Source organism: Ruditapes philippinarum, unplaced genomic scaffold, assembly GCF_026571515.1.
Source record: "Ruditapes philippinarum isolate M1 unplaced genomic scaffold, ASM2657151v2 ctg1077_1_1_1_1, whole genome shotgun sequence".
Taxonomy (NCBI): Eukaryota; Metazoa; Mollusca; class Bivalvia; order Venerida; family Veneridae; genus Ruditapes; species Ruditapes philippinarum.
In genome coordinates this window covers 265,643-287,281 of record NW_026859840.1, presented here as the reverse complement: position 1 = coordinate 287,281, position 21,639 = coordinate 265,643, and the positions used below count along the sequence as shown (strand labels likewise).

The 21,639-nt window shown below is 34.0% G+C and overlaps 1 protein-coding gene across 1 annotated transcript; it reads right to left on the bottom strand.

The window, feature by feature from the left end:
- Window positions 1–3,071: 3,071 nt before the first annotated feature.
- LOC132758086 (large ribosomal subunit protein bL19m-like) lies at window positions 3,072–14,054 on the bottom strand. The gene is made up of 5 exons (XM_060749599.1): window positions 13,910–14,054; window positions 10,078–10,383; window positions 8,741–8,875; window positions 7,966–8,153; window positions 3,072–3,374 (listed from the first exon to the last, which is right to left on the bottom strand). Exons 1-5 carry the CDS (start codon window positions 13,962–13,964, stop codon window positions 3,120–3,122), a joined length of 939 nt encoding a protein of 312 aa, XP_060605582.1. The 5' UTR covers window positions 13,965–14,054; the 3' UTR covers window positions 3,072–3,119.
- Between the last annotated feature and the right edge of the window lie 7,585 nt (window positions 14,055–21,639).

Genomic DNA, 21,639 nt, shown 5'->3' with positions numbered 1-21,639 from the left:
TATTTAACCTGGAGGCAAGTATGCAGCATTATGTACGCAGGAGTAATTATGCAGCATTATGTACCAGGAGCAATTATGCAGCATTATTGTACCAGGAGCAAGTATGCAGCATTATGTACCAGGAGCAAGTATGCAGCATTTATGAACCTGGAGCAGTATGCAGCATTATGTACCAGGAGCAAGTATGGCAACAATATGTACCAGGAATAAGAATGCAGCATTATGTACCAGGAGCAAGTAAGCAGCATTATGTACCTGGAGCAAGTATGCAGCATTATGTACCAGGAGCAAGGTATTTCAGGTTTATGTACCAGGAGCAAGTATGCAGCATTATGTACCTGGAGCAAGTTTGAAACATTATGTACCAGGAATAAGAATGCAGCATTATGTACCTGGACCAAGTATGCAACATTTATGTACCAGGAGTAAGTATGCAGCAGTTATGTACCTGGAGCAAGTATGCAACCTTATATACCAGGAGCAAGTATGAAGCATTATGTACCAGGAGTGCAAATATGCAGCATTATGTACCAGGAGCAAGTATGCAGCATTATGAACCAGGAGCAAGTTGCAAGCAATATGTACCAGGAGCAGGTATGCAGCATTATGTACCAGGAGCAAGTATGCAGCATTATGTACCAGGAGCAAGTATGCAGCATTATGTACCAGGAGCAAGTATTCAGCTTTATGTACCAGGAGCAAGTATGCAGCATTATGTACCTGGATCAATTATGCAGCATTATGTACCAGGAGCAAGTATGCAGCATGATGTACCTGGATCAATTATGCAGCATTATGAACATTGAGAATGTATGCAGCATTATGTACTTGGAACAAGTATGCAGTATTTGTTGTACATCTTACAAAAACAGTGAAAAACAAAATCATAACTAGAGGATGCTTTTGTAAAAAAGCGCATGTCTCCCCCACTGCTGAGAATAACTGTGAATGGAAACAGGAATGGAAATGGAGATAAGATAATGTAAATACCCGGTAGTCACTTCAATGAAGGCTGTCTATGGATGGTTTTCTATTGTTAAGGTTGTATGAGAAGATGCTTCCTAAACTGTTTGTTTTTAACCAGGTATTCAATTTTGAAAAATCCTGGTTATTCAATCAGCGTATGGCAGGCGGGCGTCAAAACGAAATTGCACTTGATGGTCATATCATATATAGTTTCACAAATGAAATTAAAGGAAAATTGTGTCTGCTCCATAACTCTTCAAACCTTTAAAGGATTTTGATGATACTTGAAACAAACGTTCATATTGTCAGATTTTTTTTACACTATTGAAAGACAACTCAAATTACAATGTATGTAAAATCATGATAACTGTAGTGTGTTGGGATGACTCCACTCGTTTTCACAATGAAGCCTCTCTGGTAGATACTTGAAACAAAAATTCACCACATCCAGAGAACGTGTAGAGTACATGTTTCGTATGGCTGGTTCCAAGGTCCAAGGTCTACTTGACACTTGAATGTCATATCATATATAGTTTCACAAACGAAATTAAAGGAAATTGTGTCTGCTCCCATAACTCTTCAACCTTTGAAGGATTTTGAATGATACTTGAAAGTTGTAACGCAATACCAAATATAAATATGTACATAGTCTGAATGGTGCCATGCATGTATGTATACTATTAGTAATAGTTAACAAGAATAGAAAGTGATATACTATATACTTACATATTGCATGAAAACTCACTCGCTAGTAGGAATTTGTAGTTATCATCAGCAAACAAAAACAATGCGTGTAATACACCTTGCTGTGACCAATGTAGCATTGAACGCGCAGCGGGGAAGAAATGACCCGCATAAGGGTGGAAAGATCAAAAAAAGAACAGAGTATATAAACCAGACAACTGATATATCACTGATATATCAATAATAGTTAAATGTCCTCACTGATAAGAACTCTAGTTATCATCCGGAAATGAGAAAAATGACCAATGGTCACTGTGACCTTAAAACCTTTGACCTACTGACCCATAAACAAGAGGGGATCATCTGCTCAATAAGACCAATCATCCTATGAAGTTTGAGGGTTGTAGGTCTTAAAGGAACTCTAGTTATCATCCGGAAAGGAGAAATTAACCAACGGTCGCTGTGACCTTGACCTTTGACCTACTGACCATTAAAACAATAGGGATCATTTTTGATTAATAAGACCAATCATCCTATGAAGTTTTGAGGGTTGTAGGTCAAAAGGAACTCTAGTTATCATCCGGAAATGAGAAATTGACCAACGGTCACTGTGACCTTGACCTTTGACCTACTGACCCCAAAAAAACAATAGGGATCATCTGCTCTATAAGACCAATCATCCTATGAAGTTTGAGGGCTGTAGGTCAAAAGGAACTCTAGTTTATCATCCGGAAACGAGAAATTGACCAACGGTCACTGTGACTTGACCTTTGAACTACTGACCCCAAAAACAATAGGGATCATCTGCTCAATAAGACCAATCATCCTATGAAGTTTGAGGTCTGTAGGTCTAAAAGGAACTCTAGTTATCATCCGGAAACGAGAAATTGACCAACGGTCAGTGTGACCTTGACCTTTGACCTACTGACCCCAAAAACAATAGGGATCATCAGCTCTATAAGACCAATCATCCTATGAAGTTTGAGGGCTGTAGGTCAAAAGGAACTCTAGTTATCATCCGGAAACGAGAAATTGACCAACGGTCACTGTGACCTTGACCTTTGAACTACTGACCCCAAAAACAATAGGGATCATCTGCTCAATAAGACCATTCATCCTATGAAGTTTGAGAGCTGTAGGTCAAAAGGAACTCTAGTTATCGTCCGGAAACGAAGAATGGACGGACGGACTGACGGACGGACGGACTGACGGACGGACAGGGCAAAAACAATATGTCTCCCCCCGAGGTGGGGGAGACATAATTACTATCCATTTTACCTGAATGCTAACATAAAGTGAATATAATTTGGAATACAGCATGCAGTATTGTCTACATGGAGCAAGTATGCAGATAATTTGCATATAGCTAGATTATTTTATGTTTAGACTTTACCTTGGGGGATATAAACAAATCAATACCATTTATGATCAAGACAAACTTTATTAATTTAGTCTCCTTGTTTCACTAATTAACTTTTCCTTTTCCAGTCTTTACTTTCTTTTTGCATCTCTTTATAAATTTCTGCTGATTCAACATAATTTATAGATTCACGGTAATGTTTCATGATATCATCTTTTTCCCACACCTTCTTTAACTGTGGATGTTCGTCTTTCTTTTTACCTTTTATTCTTGCCTTTTCTGATCTATAGGGATCAACTTTATGAACTCCTTTCAGATCCATACGCCACCACCTCTGTGTCCAAGGCCGGGGACCAAGCGTTACCTATAAATATTATAATGATTTCTCAGTTATCTATCTCAAATAATAAAAAAAATAATATTACAAATGGTTCTAATAAGTCAATACATTAAACAAGTAGGCTATAAAAAGTTTGTATTACAGGACAGTAAGTTTTCTTAATATACATATAGGGAAACACAACCCTTATCACATATAAGGATGTTTTAATGTTTTTTAACAAATCAAAACTTACAATGTATTTGAGCAGTCTGGACACAAAGTGTCATCTACTCATCAAATTTCTTGAATTATGTCAAAATCTGACAGAAAGATGCAACAAAGCTGACTTCCAAATGAAAGTGACCCTATCTGATAAGTTCTATGTTTTCCAACAAGATATTAAAGTGTTGATGGACGACATTAGACGATATCTGACTTAGAGACTAGTGGAATACAGGGCTATGGCCATTTATTGTATTGAATGACTCTGTTGTGTGTTTACCTTCACATAGACTCTAAACTTAATCTGAGTGGTCACAACTAAACTTATTCTAGTTACAACTAAACTTAATCTAGTTACAACTAAACTTAATCTAGTTACTTCATCAAAAAGACCAACAGTGAGTGGTCACAACTAAACCTAATTTAGTTACACCATCAGACAGACGGACAGTGATATAATGGATGGCACATTTATATAACTTGTCAATATCATGTACATTGTATTGATAAGTAAGTGTGAAAATAATTAAGAAATTAGTTCAGATAGAACATAAGATATTTCCAACTTGCCGGTTTAGGTTAACCATTTTTCATTTTCTAAGTGCTAAAAAGGGCCATAAATTGGTGCAAATGGAAGCCATAGTTATGTAACTTGCCCAGATCTTATATTTTGTATGGATTAGTAAGTGTGTAAATTATGAAGCCATTAATTGGTACAGGTAAAACTTAAGAAAAATCCAACTTGCCATTCTAGGTTAACCTCGTATGGACAGACGGACGGTTCAATTACTATATGCCCGGGGGCATAAAAATCAATTATGTATAATTATATATAATCATAATTATTATATGTATTAAGTTTTAGTAAAAAAATAACATTTGTTAACATAAATTCCGAGTTCAAGGGAATAATTCTGAAAATAGTCATGCTAGAGTTATGAACCTTACCATACATGTGTGTAATGATAAGAAATATATATTTGAAAGTTGAAGTGGATACCTTAACAAGAGCTGTCGGTAGGACAGCATGCTCGACTATTCTTAGTGCTTGATAGTAAAAAAAATGCCTGATACAGTTACCTCCTCCTGTTTACAGGTTGGGGTCATGATGGTGAACAAGTGTGCAAAGTTTCAAAGCCATATGTCAATGGACTTTGAAAATATTTGAACTATTACAAAAACTTTAACGTAAATTCTAAGTCGAAAAAGGGGCATAATTCTGTCAAAATGCTTAATAGAGTTACCTCCTGCTGTCTACAGGTTGGGGTCATGATGTTGAACAAGTGTGCAAAGTTTCAAAGCCATATGTCTATGGACTTTGAAAATATTTGAAGTATTACAAAAACTTTAACGTAAATTCTAAGTCGAAAAAGGGGTATAATTCTGTCAAAATGCTTGATAGAGTTACCTCCTCCTGTCTACAGGTTGGGGTCATGATGGTGAACAAGTGTGCAAAGTTTCAAAGCCATATGTCAATGGACTTTGAAAATATTTGAACTATTACAAAAACTTTAACGTAAATTCTAAGTCGAAAAAGGGGCATAATTCTGTCAAAATACTTGATAGAGTTACCTCCTCCTGTCTACAGGTTGGGGTCATGATGGTGAACAAGTGTGCAAAGTATCAAAGCCAAATGTCAATGGACTTTGAAAATATTTGAACTATTACAAAAACTTTAACGTAAATTCTAAGTTGAAAAAGGGGCATAATTCTGTCAAAATGCTTGATAGAGTTACCTCCTCCTGTCTACAGGTTGGGGTCATGATGGTGAACAAGTGTGCAAAGTTTCAAAGCCATATGTCAATGGACTTTGAAAATATTTGAACTATTACAAAAACTTTAACATAAGTGGTTACGCCGACGCCGACGCCGACGCTCGGGTGACTGCAATAGCTCTACTTATTCTTATCGAATAGTCGAGCTAAAAAGTAAAGAAGTTATAATATTTTTTAAAATATCCTAAGTTCTAAAGGAGATAAATCTGAAAATATCGCTTCAAGAGTTAAAAACCTTGTCACATAAGATGTAATTGATGATAAGGAATAAGTATTTGAAGTTTGAGGAAGATACATTTAAAACTAAAGAAGTTATAGTAACAAGAGCTGTCGGTAGGACAGCAACGCTCGACTATTCTTAGTGCTTGATAGTAAGAAAAAATGCTTGATACAATTACCTCCTCCTGTTTACAGGTTGGGGTAATGATGGTGAACAAGTGTGCAAAGTTTCAAAGCCATATGTCAATGGACTTTGAAAATATTTGAACTATTACAAAAACTTTAACGTAAATTCTAAGTCGAAAAAGGAGCATAATTCTGTCAAAATGCTTGATACAGTTACCTCCTCCTGTTTACAGGTTGGGGTCATGATGGTGAACAAGTGTTCAAAGTTTCAAAGCCATATGTCAATGGACTTTGAAAATATTTGAACTATTACAAAAACTTTAACGTAAATTCTAAGTCGAAAAAGGGGCATAATTCTGTCAAAATGCTTGATACAGTTACTTCCTCCTGTCTACAGGTTGGGGTCATGATGGTGAACAAGTGTGCCAAGTTTCAAAGCCATATGTCAATGGACTTTGAAAATATTTGAACTATTACAAAAACTTTAACGTAAATTTCTAAGTTGAAAAAGGGGCATAATTCTGTCAAAATGCTTGATAGAGTTACCTCCTCCTGTCTACAGGGTTGGGGTCATGATGGTGAACAAGTGTGCAAAGTTTCAAAGCCATATGTCAATGGACTTTTGAAAATATTTGAACTATTACAAAAACTTTAACGTAATTCTAAGTCGAAAAAGGGGCATAATTCTGTCAAAATGCTTGATACAGTTACCTCCTCCTGTCTACAGGTTGGGTCATGATGGTGAACAAGTGTGCCAAGTTTCAAAGCCATATGTCAATGGACTTTTTAAAATATTTGAACTATTACAAAAACTTTAACGTAAATTCTAAGTCGAAAAAGGGGCATAATTCTGTCAAAATGCTTGATATAGTTACCTTCTCCTGTCTACAGGTTGGGGTCATGATGGTGAACAAGTGTGCCAAGTTTCAAAGCCATATGTCAATGGACTTTGAAAATATTTGAACTATTACAAAAACTTTAACATAAGTGGTTACGCCGACGCGGACACCAACGCCGACGCTCGGGTGACTACAATAGCTCTACTTATTCTTATCGAATAGTCGCGCTAAAAAATAACAATTTTCAAGTAAAAAAATCTAAGTTTACAGGGAGATAATTCTTGCAATATTGGTGCTAGAGTTATGAACCTTGCCATATAACATGTGGTAATGATAAGGAACATATATTTAAAGTATGAAGTTGAGCCCAAATGAAATGAAGAAGTAACAGTAAAAAATTGTATTTTTTAAGGAAAATTCTAAGTTCAAGGGGAGATATATCTGAAAATATTGGAGCTAGAGTTATGACCCTTGTTATATAAGATGTGGTTGATGATAAGGAAATAGATTTGAAGTTTGAAGTTGATACCTTAAGAATTGAAAAAGTTATAGTGAAAAATATTTTACTGCACCAAAACTTTTATCTGAAATCTGGACGCAGACGCCGACTCCAGTAGGACAGCTCTCCATATACTTTGTATAGTCAAGCTAAAAATTTGTTAAACTTTACCAATTATATGAAAAGATTTATCTAAAAAATAACACATTTAATCTTTAGAAAAGCCGAGGTCAGCTTTAACATAGTTTGACTTTTCAAAACATTATAAATTATATATTCCTTAATATTCCTTATAATTATTAATTCATGTAAATAAATAATTCATTTCGGATCAAATATTTAAATGAGTGCTATAATGTATTCATAACTGTAAGGTTGATAAAATCAAACAATATAGACTTGGGTAGATTACCAAACAAGGTACATATTAAACTTAAGTAAGTGACAACTTAATTTAATTAGGCTAAGGCATTTGGTTACCCGACCTTCAATACGGGCCTCAGAAGTACATACATGTATGTATCAAATATTCAAGTCAATAAATTAATAAAAATCTGAACAAAAGTGATACAGAAGCCTAGATATGTACAATAAAATAGCTTACTCTAGCACTTTACAATAGTTAAGCTTAAAAAACTTGTTGCAAAAGATTTACAAAATCAATATATTGATGATAAATGTTGATAATGCTTGTAGAATTATGTACTGATAATTTATTTATGTTATCGCTATAGCAAGTCTGTATTTCCCATGATTCTCTGTAACATGTATTCCCACCTAAATGTATGCAGCTCCAGCACAATTGGAATTAGTAAATTAAACAGTCAAGACACACTTTGTTTTATAGTTGTTTATATCATGACTTAGATGCCATTGAACTATTGTGGACTATTATCCAAATAAAGTACCAAACATTACAATGCTCACTTCCAGCAACATAATATAGCACTTACCTTGATGTTATTAACAGGAACGTCCATACCCTCGTGTATCATCTGCTGTTCAAAATCTTGAGGGAAATAACTGTATTCTAGTGGACAGTCTCGTAGATAAAACAGTTCTTTATCCAGTCTTTTCTCCAAACATAAAACCTCAATACTTTGTAGCAGTGGATTATACATTTCATACATGATCTCTACACCTGAAAAAAAGCATTGCCTTACACATATCATAGCAGTCACCCCTCGATGAAAATTGTGATATAACAAAAGTCCCACAACCAAAAATTACTGAATAACCAAAAGTTACTAGATAAACAAGACAAGAAAGTTTGTCTTACATTATTGTAATAAACTTATGTCATTGCTTAGTTAACCCAGATATTAAAATAATAATAATACAAAATGTCAAGGATTTTTAAAGACTTTAACAAAGAAAGTATTCACAAATATGAATGATGTATATCACAAAAGCTTCATATTGTCTCACTAAGTTTTTATTTTTTCATATATTTTCAGAATTTGTAACGCCATCAAATTAAAGACATTTTCGGAAGTAGTGCCATATTCTAAATAGACAGAAGTAGGATGGTGACACCCCAATTGTTTTTCATCAAGTTGTTTCAACCATCATTTTCTTTTATATTGCAAAGTTTCAGATAATTCACTATGCAACTCTAAATTTTCCTTTTTTTGTGTTCTATAAAAGATTAAATTAGAGTTTGTCAGGATATATCACCACTCAAGAACAGAGGCTCCAGAAAAAGGAATTTAGTGAAAGCATCAATACCTTGATTATCTATGACATTCCGCAAAATGAACGTATGTTTAAGTCCATGCCCCTCTCTGTGTATACATATTCCTACAAATCGATTGCTTTTCCCAGGAGCATACTTGTCCGACACTGTAACTGCCATTATACTACCTATAAACAAAAAACATTCAATAATATAATGTGCCAATACTTGTCTATTAGATTATGTAATATGTTACACATCAATAAGTCATTATGACAAACTTTAGTAGACTGTAGAATTAGTGTGGATGTTTATAACATGGTGTTACATCAAATTTATAAATTCTATTCTTTCAGGTTCCTTACAACTTTTGAAGCTTTAACTTTTCCAGTACCTATTTCATTTAACATTCAATGTCTAAAAGTCAGACCTCTGAGTGCTGCATTTTTTACTTCTAGATTTTTTTCTTCATCTTGATACATGTAGTTGAATTTTTATCCAACTATCTATAGCTGGATTACATTTTTAACACAATTTTTGTAATATCTCGACAGTCAATCTACCCAATAAACTTTCCTGGATAATTAACCAATTTCTCTGTAAATGACCGACTACTATTCCTGCATTATTTTTAACCAGATGTGACAGTTAGACTTAGTGTTCAAGATCAATGGTAATAGAGAAATTACTCTTCACCTGAGGATTGAACCAGTGACCCCTGTATGTGATGCTATCCCTTGTGAGTTAAGTGGGTGGACAGTTTTATTATATACATACAATGATACATTTTCTAACAATCTAATATGTATATTTACATTTTTGTACAAAAGTAACATTTTCTAAGTAATCAGATGATGAATTTGGATTATATAGACAGGAACCTGATTGTCATATACTTTCTATTCAATAATATTGGTCAATATTTCTACTAAATATGAAAATCAACATTCTTGGCTTTGGAAATTTTATAATTTACCTTATACATCACATTTTAGTTTATTAAACATACAAATGTATGTATAAATAATATCTTAAAAATTTAAAAAAAAAAACAACAAAAAAAACAAAAACAAAAAAAGAAACAAGTCAAAACAGTTCAATGTTTCTCAAAAGTTGAAACAGTTTGATATTTTAAGCTACTGTTGGGAATTTTAATTTAAAATTGGGAAATAAGAAACTATTTTGGATTGGGAATTGGGCCTTATTTCGGCCCCCTGGTGATAGGGTGAAAATATCCTACATGTATTTAACTAACTTTACTATAACCATGTTGTTCTATTTATATGTAAATAGCATCTGCCTGTAGTAAGTTGGAAATATGCCCCCCCCCCCCCCCAAAGCTGTCAGTAAATGTATTATTTATCTTTAGTCAATACAAGTATATACATACCAACATAAAACTCTGGAATGTCTATATTCTTTCTTCTTCTATACATCTCCAGTCTTTCCAACTTCTCCCCCAAACGATCTCGATACTTCCAGTCTGGATTAGGTAAAAATTCAGGAAACTTTTCCCTGTATTCATTGACCATGGCCACATCTGAGTTTCTATAATTCTTAATTGGTTCTGTGAGGTCTGTAGGTTCGCGGTCTTTGTTAAGTAAGGAAACTCTGTGTTTTTCTAACATTACATGCATTACAGCATTTGAATGTGACATAATTGATTTAGCACGACATGACAGACAAAATACTGCATCTGAAATGTATATTACAACAAGTTAACATGAAAATAGTATATTACAACAAGTTAACATAAAAATAGTATATTACAACAAGTTAACATAAAAATCCCTATTTATGTAGGTTATCAAAAGTAAGTAATGATAAGATTGAATGTTTTATTTTGGTATATTTGTGAAATAAAATGTTCTCTGTATCTAACTTTAAGGACAGAAATTGATCATTTTAACTGTTAGGTTATCAATATTAAAACTGATAACAATTCGCCCCATTTCGTTGCGGATTCGCCCACTACAATAATCAATAGGCATCATGTTTTTAATCTTTTTCCTACAAAAAAGAGTTAAAGTTAGATATACAATATGAACATAGGCATGGCCTATAAACGGGAAGTCAGATAAAAAAAAATTGTTTTTTATTTATTTAAATTTTTCCTTTTTAAAGGTGTCATTTTGTGTTTCATGCACCGCTTTCCGTTTTCAATTTAAATACCTCAACAATTATTCTTAAGCTGAAAAGTTGCAAATGTTATAATATATTACACTAATACAGGGTTACCTTGTTGATTATCATTGAGTTACATTAAAAATGGCTAGGCCAATTAGAAATGACACTGAAAATTATAGATATATAGAAATCTATATATTTTTTAATTGTTTTTTTATTTGATTTCCTTTTAAATATACAGTATAGTATATAACTATATAGCCGGGCAAGCCAAAGCCCTCTTTGTGGTCCTGGCCTTTGACTTCACTGTATTATTTGCATTTGCTGATAATCATGTAAAAACTAAACAATTATCACTTATTTATAACTCTGAAAGTTAAATAAAAACATACTATTTACATTGGTAATTGTTAGTTCTGTTAAATTGATAATTTTCTTATTTTATCTCTAAATCATCGTTAAAAAGTATACCAAATAAATGCACAAATATCCAGACGGTAACCATAAATATTTTTCAATCCAAATGAATTAAAAATGTTATATATAGGATGGTCCCCTATGGTACCATTGTTCTTATTATTTCCGGCAAAATGTACAAATAAAAAGAACTATTTTCTTTTTTTATTGTGTCGCATTTTGACAGTTATTCATACAATAACTCAATGATTTCAATTAGGTTAGTTAGCCTTGTTTTGAATGGGAGTTTAAATGGAGAACACTATGATACCGTGGTATGTAAATTTATGGCCCTTTTTGGCTTCAGTAGAACTTTTTCCAACAGAATATGACATCACTGCAGTTTCAGCAGAAAACCTTCACTTGTCAGACCCTTGGAGCGTGCTCATCGCTGAGAAGGCACAGGGCATCAGCAGAAGATTTGAAGACTTGGGATGGTGCAAAAGATCAGAACTCGTACTGCAGACCAGCTGCCGATTTCCTGACTAATGCCGAGGGGAGTGGCCCTACAAAGTAGGCTCTGAGTCAACAAGGGTGGTGTGCTAGGGTATGTGAGCCCCAAGCTTACTGGTTTATGGTCTGAACTGCAGACGTTTTGCTGACACCAACAGCCCTTTTAAGGGCTACCTCCTTTCATTATTGTCTCAGGTTACTGTACATTTAGGTTCTCATTGACCACAGTATAGTGACCTACTTTTGGCTCAAAATTCATATCTTTGGCTAATATACTCATACTGTGGAAATTGCATGGAAGTAAATCATCACCACTTTGTGCTTCAAAATTAAATAACTCTTTAAGGGCATGACTGGGGACAATTTTTTTGTCCATGGTCAGTACTTGACAGCGAAAGCCTTACGAGTGGATGGACCCTCATTAAGCATAGACTACACACACACAGCAAAGTGGGGCAAGTTGTTAGGGATGCATCGTCAGTGGAGCAAATCATTACATTACCATCTTCAGTTGCCTGTTTTGTAACATTATATCCCAGGTTTGACATTAAATGAGATGCTGACCCAAAAACTAGAGTAATATTTAATAGCGAACTCTAAGAGCTGGCACGAAGGGCCTACTCGCAAAGCCAACTTTACGGTAACTTTTAAGTACCTGTTAGATAGTGATGGTTTTAAAAACTTTCATCCGAAGTACTGCAAAACTATTGGAAACTGACACATCAAAACTTTTCGAATTACAAGATAACGACAAAAGCTGAGGAATTCTGATTGAAAACGGATGCATAGACTGGTCTCCTGCACACTTTTATAGGAACCATAATAGGACAGGGAACCAGAATAAGCAGAATCACTTAATTGTATACCGAATGACAGTTTTAAACGGAAAATGTAAAATAAAAATGAACGATTATTTTATTCTGTTTCACTGTAAAAGTAAATTGAGCTCGCTTTGAGGCTTTGCCTTTTTCATAAGGAAGTGGCTAGCCGTACGGGCCCGTACGGCTAGCCAAAAGTTCTAGCCGTACGTGAGTCACGTACGACTAGCCAGGACACACTGTATTGGCTAGCCGTACGGCACTTTTCAAAAATATATGGAAGGCAAAAGTGCATATATGTTATTTTATGACTTTAAGAGAGAATTTTACTCAAGAATGTTTACTTTTAAGAGATTAATCGCCATGTTGGCTACTGTAAAGAATGTACTTTGTCATCTCAAGACGTCGAGAGAAAAATAGCGTTTGGTTGCAGTTATATAAATAACATCAATTGAAATAGTTTACACAATTTTTTATAATAATCCTTTTTTGTTTCATTAAGTTTAATTTTTAAATAATAATAATAAAAAAAAACGCCGAAAATAATTGTTGTTGGGCTCTGATAATTGCGTGCGTCAATTACCAACGGTATAGAAGTTTGTCCATCATCCATCATTAAGGAAAGTTTGCATTATTAAATTATTTTTCCTTTTCACCGTTTTTTTTTTTTTAATATTCTTTTTATTTATTTATTTATTTATTCCCCTCCAATCATTATTTATTTGATCCATGTGCTTAATTAACAGATTTAACAATTCATCATTTATACAAAAAAAAACAAAAAATCATAAGCATGATAATCAAGGACGTTATACGGGCAACTTTGATACTTTTATTAAGATAGATTATACAACGCTTGTTCACGAGTATTCATTTTTATTGCAAAATTGCGGAGCATCTTTATTAATTTAATTAAAGTGAACACACTTGGACAAATGCGGAGATTTGATTAAAATCGTCGTTAAAAGACACAAAATAACATATGCATTTTCGACTTCAATATAATTTTGAAAAGTGTTGTACGGCTAGTCAATACAGTGTGTCCTGGCCAGTCGTACATGACTCACGTAAGGCTAGAACTTTTGGCTTGCCGTACTGGCCCGTACGGCTAGCCAAAATTATTTTGACCTTTGATTACTGTTGATGTTATTTTTACAGAAATGTGACCATCTACATTTTTTATGTAGAAAGATGATACATCAGCTCAAGAAGGTAACTTCTACTGACCGCAAAACTCATTTGATAACGATATTTAATAAATATTTTTTAATTCAATGTCGCGAAAACCTGTGAAAAAATACATTATTTTACATAAATCAGAAAATCTAAACCTATACCAATCATAACAATCACATACGACAAATTTACCTTTATTCGCATATAATAGTAATGCAGATTTTCTAAAAAATGATAAATTTGACATATTTTATGTTATTCGCTTGATCATAATCATTGAACGCTTATCGTCCTTGGACTGATTATTCAAGTTATCGTCCTTGGATTTGGTATTTGAGGGTGTACGCCACAAAATATTTTGCTTGTCCAAAAATAGTCTGGTTCCCTGCCTACATTTACTGCGGAAAGTAGTATAAGGGGAAGGAACTCCAGACCAAAAAATGCAAAAATGAAAAAAGAAAGTGCAAAATTGAAAATATTGCAAGACTTGGTTTTGGTTGAGACAGTTCATGGTATTGGAAAGAACAAGCTACCGTACACGCTCCTTAGCACGCTCCTTAGAACCTGCACAAGTATAATTCAACATCTCGCATGACAGAATTTCCCCAAGATTACTAAAGGATTTCGCATCCCAACATTTTAAAAATTTCTCTCAGATCTGATACTTCCTCAATAATATGAAGCATGCCATCATTGCGTCTATCTAAATAAATGCCCAAAATTTATAGGCCTTGCGTTCATTGAACGCCGCCTTTCCTTTTTCATATCTTGTATTTACAGACCATCACCATCTGACACCCACCAGAAACCTAAACTACCTGATACCATAGTCAAGAACACAGCATCACGAGTATTCATTTTTCCAGAAGAAATCACCTGTTTTATGGCCTACCTGTGTCCTTACAAGCTAGTCCCAGCTTAAACCTTTTTGCCGGATAACTGCATCCTTTCTATATGTTCTATGTCTTTTTAAATAATTATCTCTTTGTCTCAGTCTGGTAGCGTTCTTTAATAGTTTGCACCTTATGCAATTTGCTTAAGTTTAAAATAATCTGGACCCTTCCTGATAGCAGCGTGTTTAATGTTGCCAACTTTTGCATTTTAGATGCACATTTACAAAGAAGATAAGTGTCTACATTTTTCAAGAAAATTTTAGATTTTAAAATGCTAGATGTGGTATTAATTTCTAGTTGACCGTACATATTGAATAGAGACTTCTTATGCATTTGTTACTACACAACTTAAAATTCACGTTTATTTATTTTCACAGGAAATTACAGACTTTTAACGCCAACAAATGCAAGGGCGTTTTATGCTAATCTTTCCATAAAGAAGAAAAAATGGTTTGTGGGAGGGGGCAGGGCTTTCAGATGCAAATTTTATATAAAAAAATCATTTACGAGTGCTTACGTAGATAAGATGACTTGAACACGATATTATCAAATAGAATGATTCAGTTTTTTAAGTTTTAATTATTACTTTAATTAATTATTTACACAAGTCTAAATGTTTATTTTTTGTCAAACCGTAATACCATATCTGGAATTACAGTCAACCCGGCCCCATGTTAACCCGGCCTCAAGTCAATCAGGCCCCAAAATTAGTCAACCCTGCCCCAAAATTGGTCAATCCGGCCCCACATTATTTTTATTTGGTCTTTGTATTGTTTTGGGTTTTACGTCACATCGACGCAGTATAGGTCATATCGCGACATTCCAGCTTTACTGGTGGAGGAAGACCTCAGGTGCCCTTCCGTGCATTATTTCAGGCACGAACGGGCACCTGAGTAGAACCACCGACGTTCCGTAAGCTAGCTGGATAGCTTCCTCACATGAACAAATCCAAAGTCACTGTCGGGATTCGAACCCACAGCGGTGCGGGGCATGTGGTTTGAAGTCAACGACCTTAACCACTCGGCCACGGACGCCCCCATTTTATTTGGTCAATGCGGCCTAAAATCGGTTAGTCCGGCCCAAAATTCGGTTAACCCGGCCCTAAAATCGGTCAATTCGGCCCAAAAATTTATTTTTAGAGAATATTTTATTAAATTGAATTATTATGTTTTAGACGATATTTTGCTTCTTTCATTTTCCCTTTGTTTATAAATGATATATTTATTACGCACATTCAAAAAAAGATTTTCAAAAATGTCTAGATAATTTCATATATACAAATAAATAAAACTTTACCAAATGAAGATTATAAACCATATAATAAGAATTACAGTCAACCCGGCCCCAAGTTAACCCGGCCCCAAGTCAACCCGGCCTCAAAATTGGTCAACCCGGCCCCAAAATTGGTCAATCCGGCCCCACAATATTTTTATTTGGTCAATGCGGCCCCAAAATTGGTCAATGCGGCCCCAAAATCGGTCATCCCGGCCCCAAAATATATATTTTCAAAGAAAACTATTCAGGTCATTTTGTTGTATGATGGAATAAAAATGATTTATTATTACTTTATTATATTAACTATAGAACAATAGTAAAAAAAACATGAACTGGCATAAAAGTGTTTTTATTGAATACGTTCATCAGTATAATTAATATTTGTTTCGTTTTTCATAAACTTATTTTCAAAGAATATTTACTGTGTAAAAAGTATTGGAATATTACTAAATGTTTTAAAAATTGATAGTGTTTAGTGTTTTATCACTTTATGTCATTATGACTGATAACTGTATTGATTGTGGATATATTTAGCGTGACATTGTGGATATATTGTGCGTGACAGACAGGAGGCAGTGACCTGCGATTCCTGTGATAGATGGTAGCATCTCTATAATTAATCTTACTTAAAAACTGTTAATGGAAACATTTTAGTGTGCTTTTGTCATTTTTTTTAACATACAATAACATAAAGTAATGATTTGAACACATTACGGTTTCTTTTCCATGATATGTCATTAAAAAAGTTAAGTTTTTTCTTAATACTTCTATCGTAGAAAGGTTAATGTTGAAGACAGACGTCAACTTATTTTCGCGACGGTAAAAACAATAAACTATGCATGTGTTGCTTGTTTGTTAATATTGTTAGTTTTTATATAAAATAAATAATAAAAGATATCACCGTTGTTTTTGTTGTTAATTTTATTTTATTTCTTGATAAGTGTTTATATTTTAAAGCAAAATAAATAATAAAAAAATGGGGCCGGGTTGACCAGAAATAATATTGGTTTGGGGCCGGGTTGACCAATTTGGGGCCGGGCTGACTTGGGGCCGGGTTGACTTGGGGCCGGGTTGACTTGTACCGTATAATAAAGTTATTGAAAACATTAGGCTATAATTTGCCGGTAACTTAACACCAGTTAAGGCATTCATACATAAAAGTGATAATAAATGATTATATAAACATCAATAATTATGTGTGTGAACGTATGCATTTGTTCAAACGTGATGAACAAATAAGTAAGAGCAATCAATAAACAAAGAAATATTAATTGTGAAAAAAAACTTGGTCTATTTCATGTCTTTAGTTGATGTAAATTCGAAAATATATTTTCCTAAACATGACAATGCTTTAATTTATGATGTCTAATTTGGTACCATTACTATACTAGTAACTTAAGAGAAAAAATGATGAAATATTTTTTTTATAACGAACTTTGGAAATATTTTAGGACTTACTCCACGGATTTATATTACATCCGTGCTTACTCTATTGTTTTAGCCGGATTGACTAAATTGGGACCGGATTCAGTTGAGGCCGGGTTGACTTAGGGCCGGGTTGACTTGTACCGTCATATCTGTTCTATGTATTCATAGTATTGTGCTCTTATCCGAATTTATCCGAATTTTGACGCTTACAAAGGGCCGAAAAGTTGAGACTAGTTACTGTACATTTCAAACTCCTCACGGTGATTTAATTGGCTACTATGTAGCAAAGCAAAGGGGAGGAAAAGATTTAGAGGTATGCAATCGAGTGAAGCAACAAGTCATGCGCCTGAAAGATCCAGATCAAGTTTTACATGCGCGTCAAGCTTTTGTGAAGACTTCCGGCTTCAGCTGTCAAACAAATTATTGCACAAATTTTGCAAAATTTATTGTTTTTTTTATATTCTTCCTTGATACACACGGTATAATGAAATTAGTATGTGGAGGCTGGAAATTGTAAATATCTATATAATTTTATTGTTCGAATATGATTTCTTTTGACTATCACAATTCTGTCAGCTGTTCAGTTCAATATTTTTTTCATTCTTTGAATTTGATAGGGCTGGGACCTTTCAGTTGTTAAAAACAATAATGTCATTATTTGTGTATGAGTCTTAAGTTGGCCCTTCTTTTTGTCCAATAGCTGAAATAAGGAGGTTGAAATTATTAATAGTGTACTGTAGTCGTTTATTGCATTGTGCAGTCATCTGCTCTGGTAGCCAAATATATTGACGTGCCAAAGCTTGATTCTGAGATATTTTCATTCTCGGGCAGAATCTCGCTTTTATCATTTAAGTTGAGGCGAGATATTGCCCAGACACGAAAATAGCACAATATCTCGTCGCGCAGTACAATTAGTTGGACTACTGCTCTGGAGAGTAATGTCTATGTCCCACAGTGTTTTTTTTTCACTTTTGGGGGAAGGGAGCCGATGCCATTTGGAGGTCCGTCCGTCCGTCTGTCTGTCAGTCCGAGCAAACATTTGATTATTATGAGCTTCATTCCGTAATTAAATAAAGAACAAAAACTCATAAAATTCAAATTAAGAGCTATTTTTTTGTTTTTATCAGGGTTCTCGGGGACGCTTATTTCGGCATCCCGGTACGCATGTTTATTACAGCTGGACGCAAATATTTCAGAGCAAGGATTCCATGTACGCTTAATTTTGCCTGGGGAGGCATAAACATTACCGATTGTTCACAACCACAAATACACAAATGCATCAGCGCGTGTCAGTCTATAGGTAGGCGGTCCTATGCACATCGACCCGTGAAGCGATTAGCCAATCAGCGAAAACGCTTCCGATCATTATCATGCAATAGTGATCAGGCTAATGTATACACGCGCTGTACAGTACATGTAATTACCAGATATAACACGAGGTGATAATTTTATATCTTTGATCAACAGTTAATTGGAAATTAGCAAATTTTACCGACAAAAGGATAAAATTATCGACTATTTACGCCGCAAGTTTAAAGACTGTTTTCTCAAATTACAAATGAGTGTAATTTTGAATGATTGTCATTATAATGATTGTCGAATATTTTCGGCATTTTCTAGGCACAATTTTGCTTTAGTTTCATTCTTGCAAAAACTTTCTATAAGAGTATTAAGAATATAAGATATTGTGCCGAAATGCCAGGTACACATACGCTTTTCTTTGATATTTAGATTCTATCCTAAAATTGATCCATAACATCGGCGATTTCACGTTTGCAAGAAACCCTAAAATTTTGCAAAAATTCTCGGTTTCCAAGCCAAACATACAAATGAATTGTTCCTTTATTATTTAATCAACATTAAATCTTTAAATATGGATCTTCAATTTTCCCCCTTTTGAAGATATTTGCTCAAACAATTGTCGATCGGATGAATCTCTTACACACTTTGTGAAGCTGTACACGATTTTCCTATTCATTCCGCTAAATGCTGCCTATATACATTTACGTTTTTTTTACAAATACAAACTTGTTGTCTTTAGAGTGGACTTTTTTAACCAGAATAAAATTTGATTTGGTATAAAAGTGAGAAAAAAAACAAACGATTTCCATGTGTTGATGCATTATAATGAAATAATTTCATAAATAAATTTAACAACAAAACAATAATTATACTATGTAGTTTCAGAGGTTTCTTCTTGAATAACCCTATAAACTTGGAAGTCTCTTGAAGATTCAAAATATCAGCAATGCTATTGTGAGCATTGAATGACTAATCTGTAAACATATTAATTGCGACGCGCTTTTGGACTCCAACTTTTTCAGGGTTGGGAGTCCATGGACTCCATGTATTAAAGTCCTAGTGAGAACCCTGTTTATGAGCTTATTTTGCTTATGGACGTTGGTCCAGGTGGTGTTTATGAGCTGATTTGCCTCATAAACATCAAAAGTTGGTAAGTCCGTCCGTCCTTCCACAAAACTGGATCCAACGATAACGCAAAAAGTACTGAATTTTTTTTTATGAAACTTGATATATGGATAGATGGCAGTATGGACATTATGCACGTCTTTTTTTTTTCTTCATATGTTGAAAATTCTGGTTGCTATGGCAACAAATAGTCTGAAAATATGGCAAATTTAACACATAAACTGGATCCAGTGATAACTCAAAAAGTACTGAAAATATTTTTATGAAACTTAAAATATGGGTAGATGGCAGTCTGGAGATTATGCACATTTTTTTCTTTTCTTCCTATGTTGAAAATTCTGGTTGCTATGGCAACAAATAGCCTGAATTTCAAGATTTCTGATTTAAATTTTTCAGCTTTTTCACTATAAGTTCTTTATTTTCTTAAGGTGTTCACTTCAAACTTTAAATATAAGTTTCTGACCATCAACCACATCATATGTGACAAGGTTTACAACTCTAGCACAAAAATTATCAGCATTACCTCCCTTGAACTTAGAATTTTTATGGAAAAAAAATGTTGTCTTTTTTTAAATAACTTCTTTATTTCCTAATGTATCTACTTCAAACTTCATATATATATGTTTTCTTATTATCACTCAACATTTTTGAGGAGGTTAAATACTCTAGCAAGACTATTTCCAGAATTATCTCCCCCCTTGAACTAAGATTTTTTTTCGAGAAATTGGTATTTTTCACTCCAACTTCTTCATTCCTTATAGGATTTTACTTTAAAATCCCACATTATAATAATATGACAAGGTTGTATAAACATAATTTCCTTACTAGGCAGGGAAACTTAACACATTACTGCCGATATAGACAAACTTAGAACTCAAAAGATTTATGTTCATTCATGTCAATTCATCCACTGGTAAAATTGAATGGCCAATGGCCATCAGAATGTTGCTGGGGTTCTAACTGGTAGGGGGACTTATGGATTGCTTGCAATACTATGATAATTGCTTGTTTTCTTTCCAGTGAGTAGAAAAGGGGAGCAACTCTTGCAACACAAGTTTTAAATACATTGCTTTTTCTTAATATACGGATCTAAAATATTGACAGCAGAAATTAAAGCGTCAAATGTTAAACTTGTTGGGACGCTGGGAGTAGCTCCCCTTACATACCCGGGAACAATTTGTAAACAACTTTGCTTTAAACAGCAAGTCTTACAAGACTTAAAATAAAACATTTTTCGGCAGTTACATCGCAAAAAAAGATGGTATTCATTGCAGGGAAATTTTGGCTGCCATATGGGGGGAAATTTTGGCTTTGAGAGGGGAAAAAAACATACTATTTCGAGGGGGGAATGGGGCCGAATTTCGCCGAATATTTTGGTGAAAAAAACATTGTCCCAGCATGGGGTTTGACATTAATGGAAGATAGATGGATGGTTTAACACCATCAATGAAGTGCATTGTGTACATTCATTAGGAAATATTGCACAAGTTTAGTCAATCTATTTATCTATACTGCAACACCCTCTTTCAAGTGTTATGTGCAGGTGTGTGTCTGTGCGAGAGTTAAAAAGAAGAAATGTTTAAAAGAGAATAAAAGAAATTTACTATAATCTGAAAAAAGGAGAGAATTTTTGCTTGATCCCTTGTTAAATTCACAAAATTCATTCACAACGAATTGACATTTACGGTCTGTCAGTCAAACTTTGTAGGGATATTGCAGATATCAAATGATTCTTACTAGTTTAACAATGCTTAAATTTTTTGTGAAATCTGTAGATTTTATTATATAAGATCATGGTGGCAGTAGATTTTTATTTGTTTATATTAAAATTAAATTCCTCCATTTTCTGTCAATTTTTTTAGAATATCTTAATGATACATTTTAGAGGGTTTTTAATTC

Coding starts and splice junctions, on each gene's coding strand:
- LOC132758086 (XM_060749599.1), bottom strand. CDS start 13,964: ATGTCAAATTTATCATTTTTTAGAAAATCTGCATTACTATTATATGCG. Junction 10,384..13,909: donor ACTATTATATGCGAATAAAG/GTAAATTTGTCG, acceptor TATACATTTCAG/ATGCAGTATTTTGTCTGTCA. Junction 8,154..8,740: donor GAATGTCATAGATAATCAAG/GTATTGATGCTT, acceptor GCTTTTTTTCAG/GTGTAGAGATCATGTATGAA.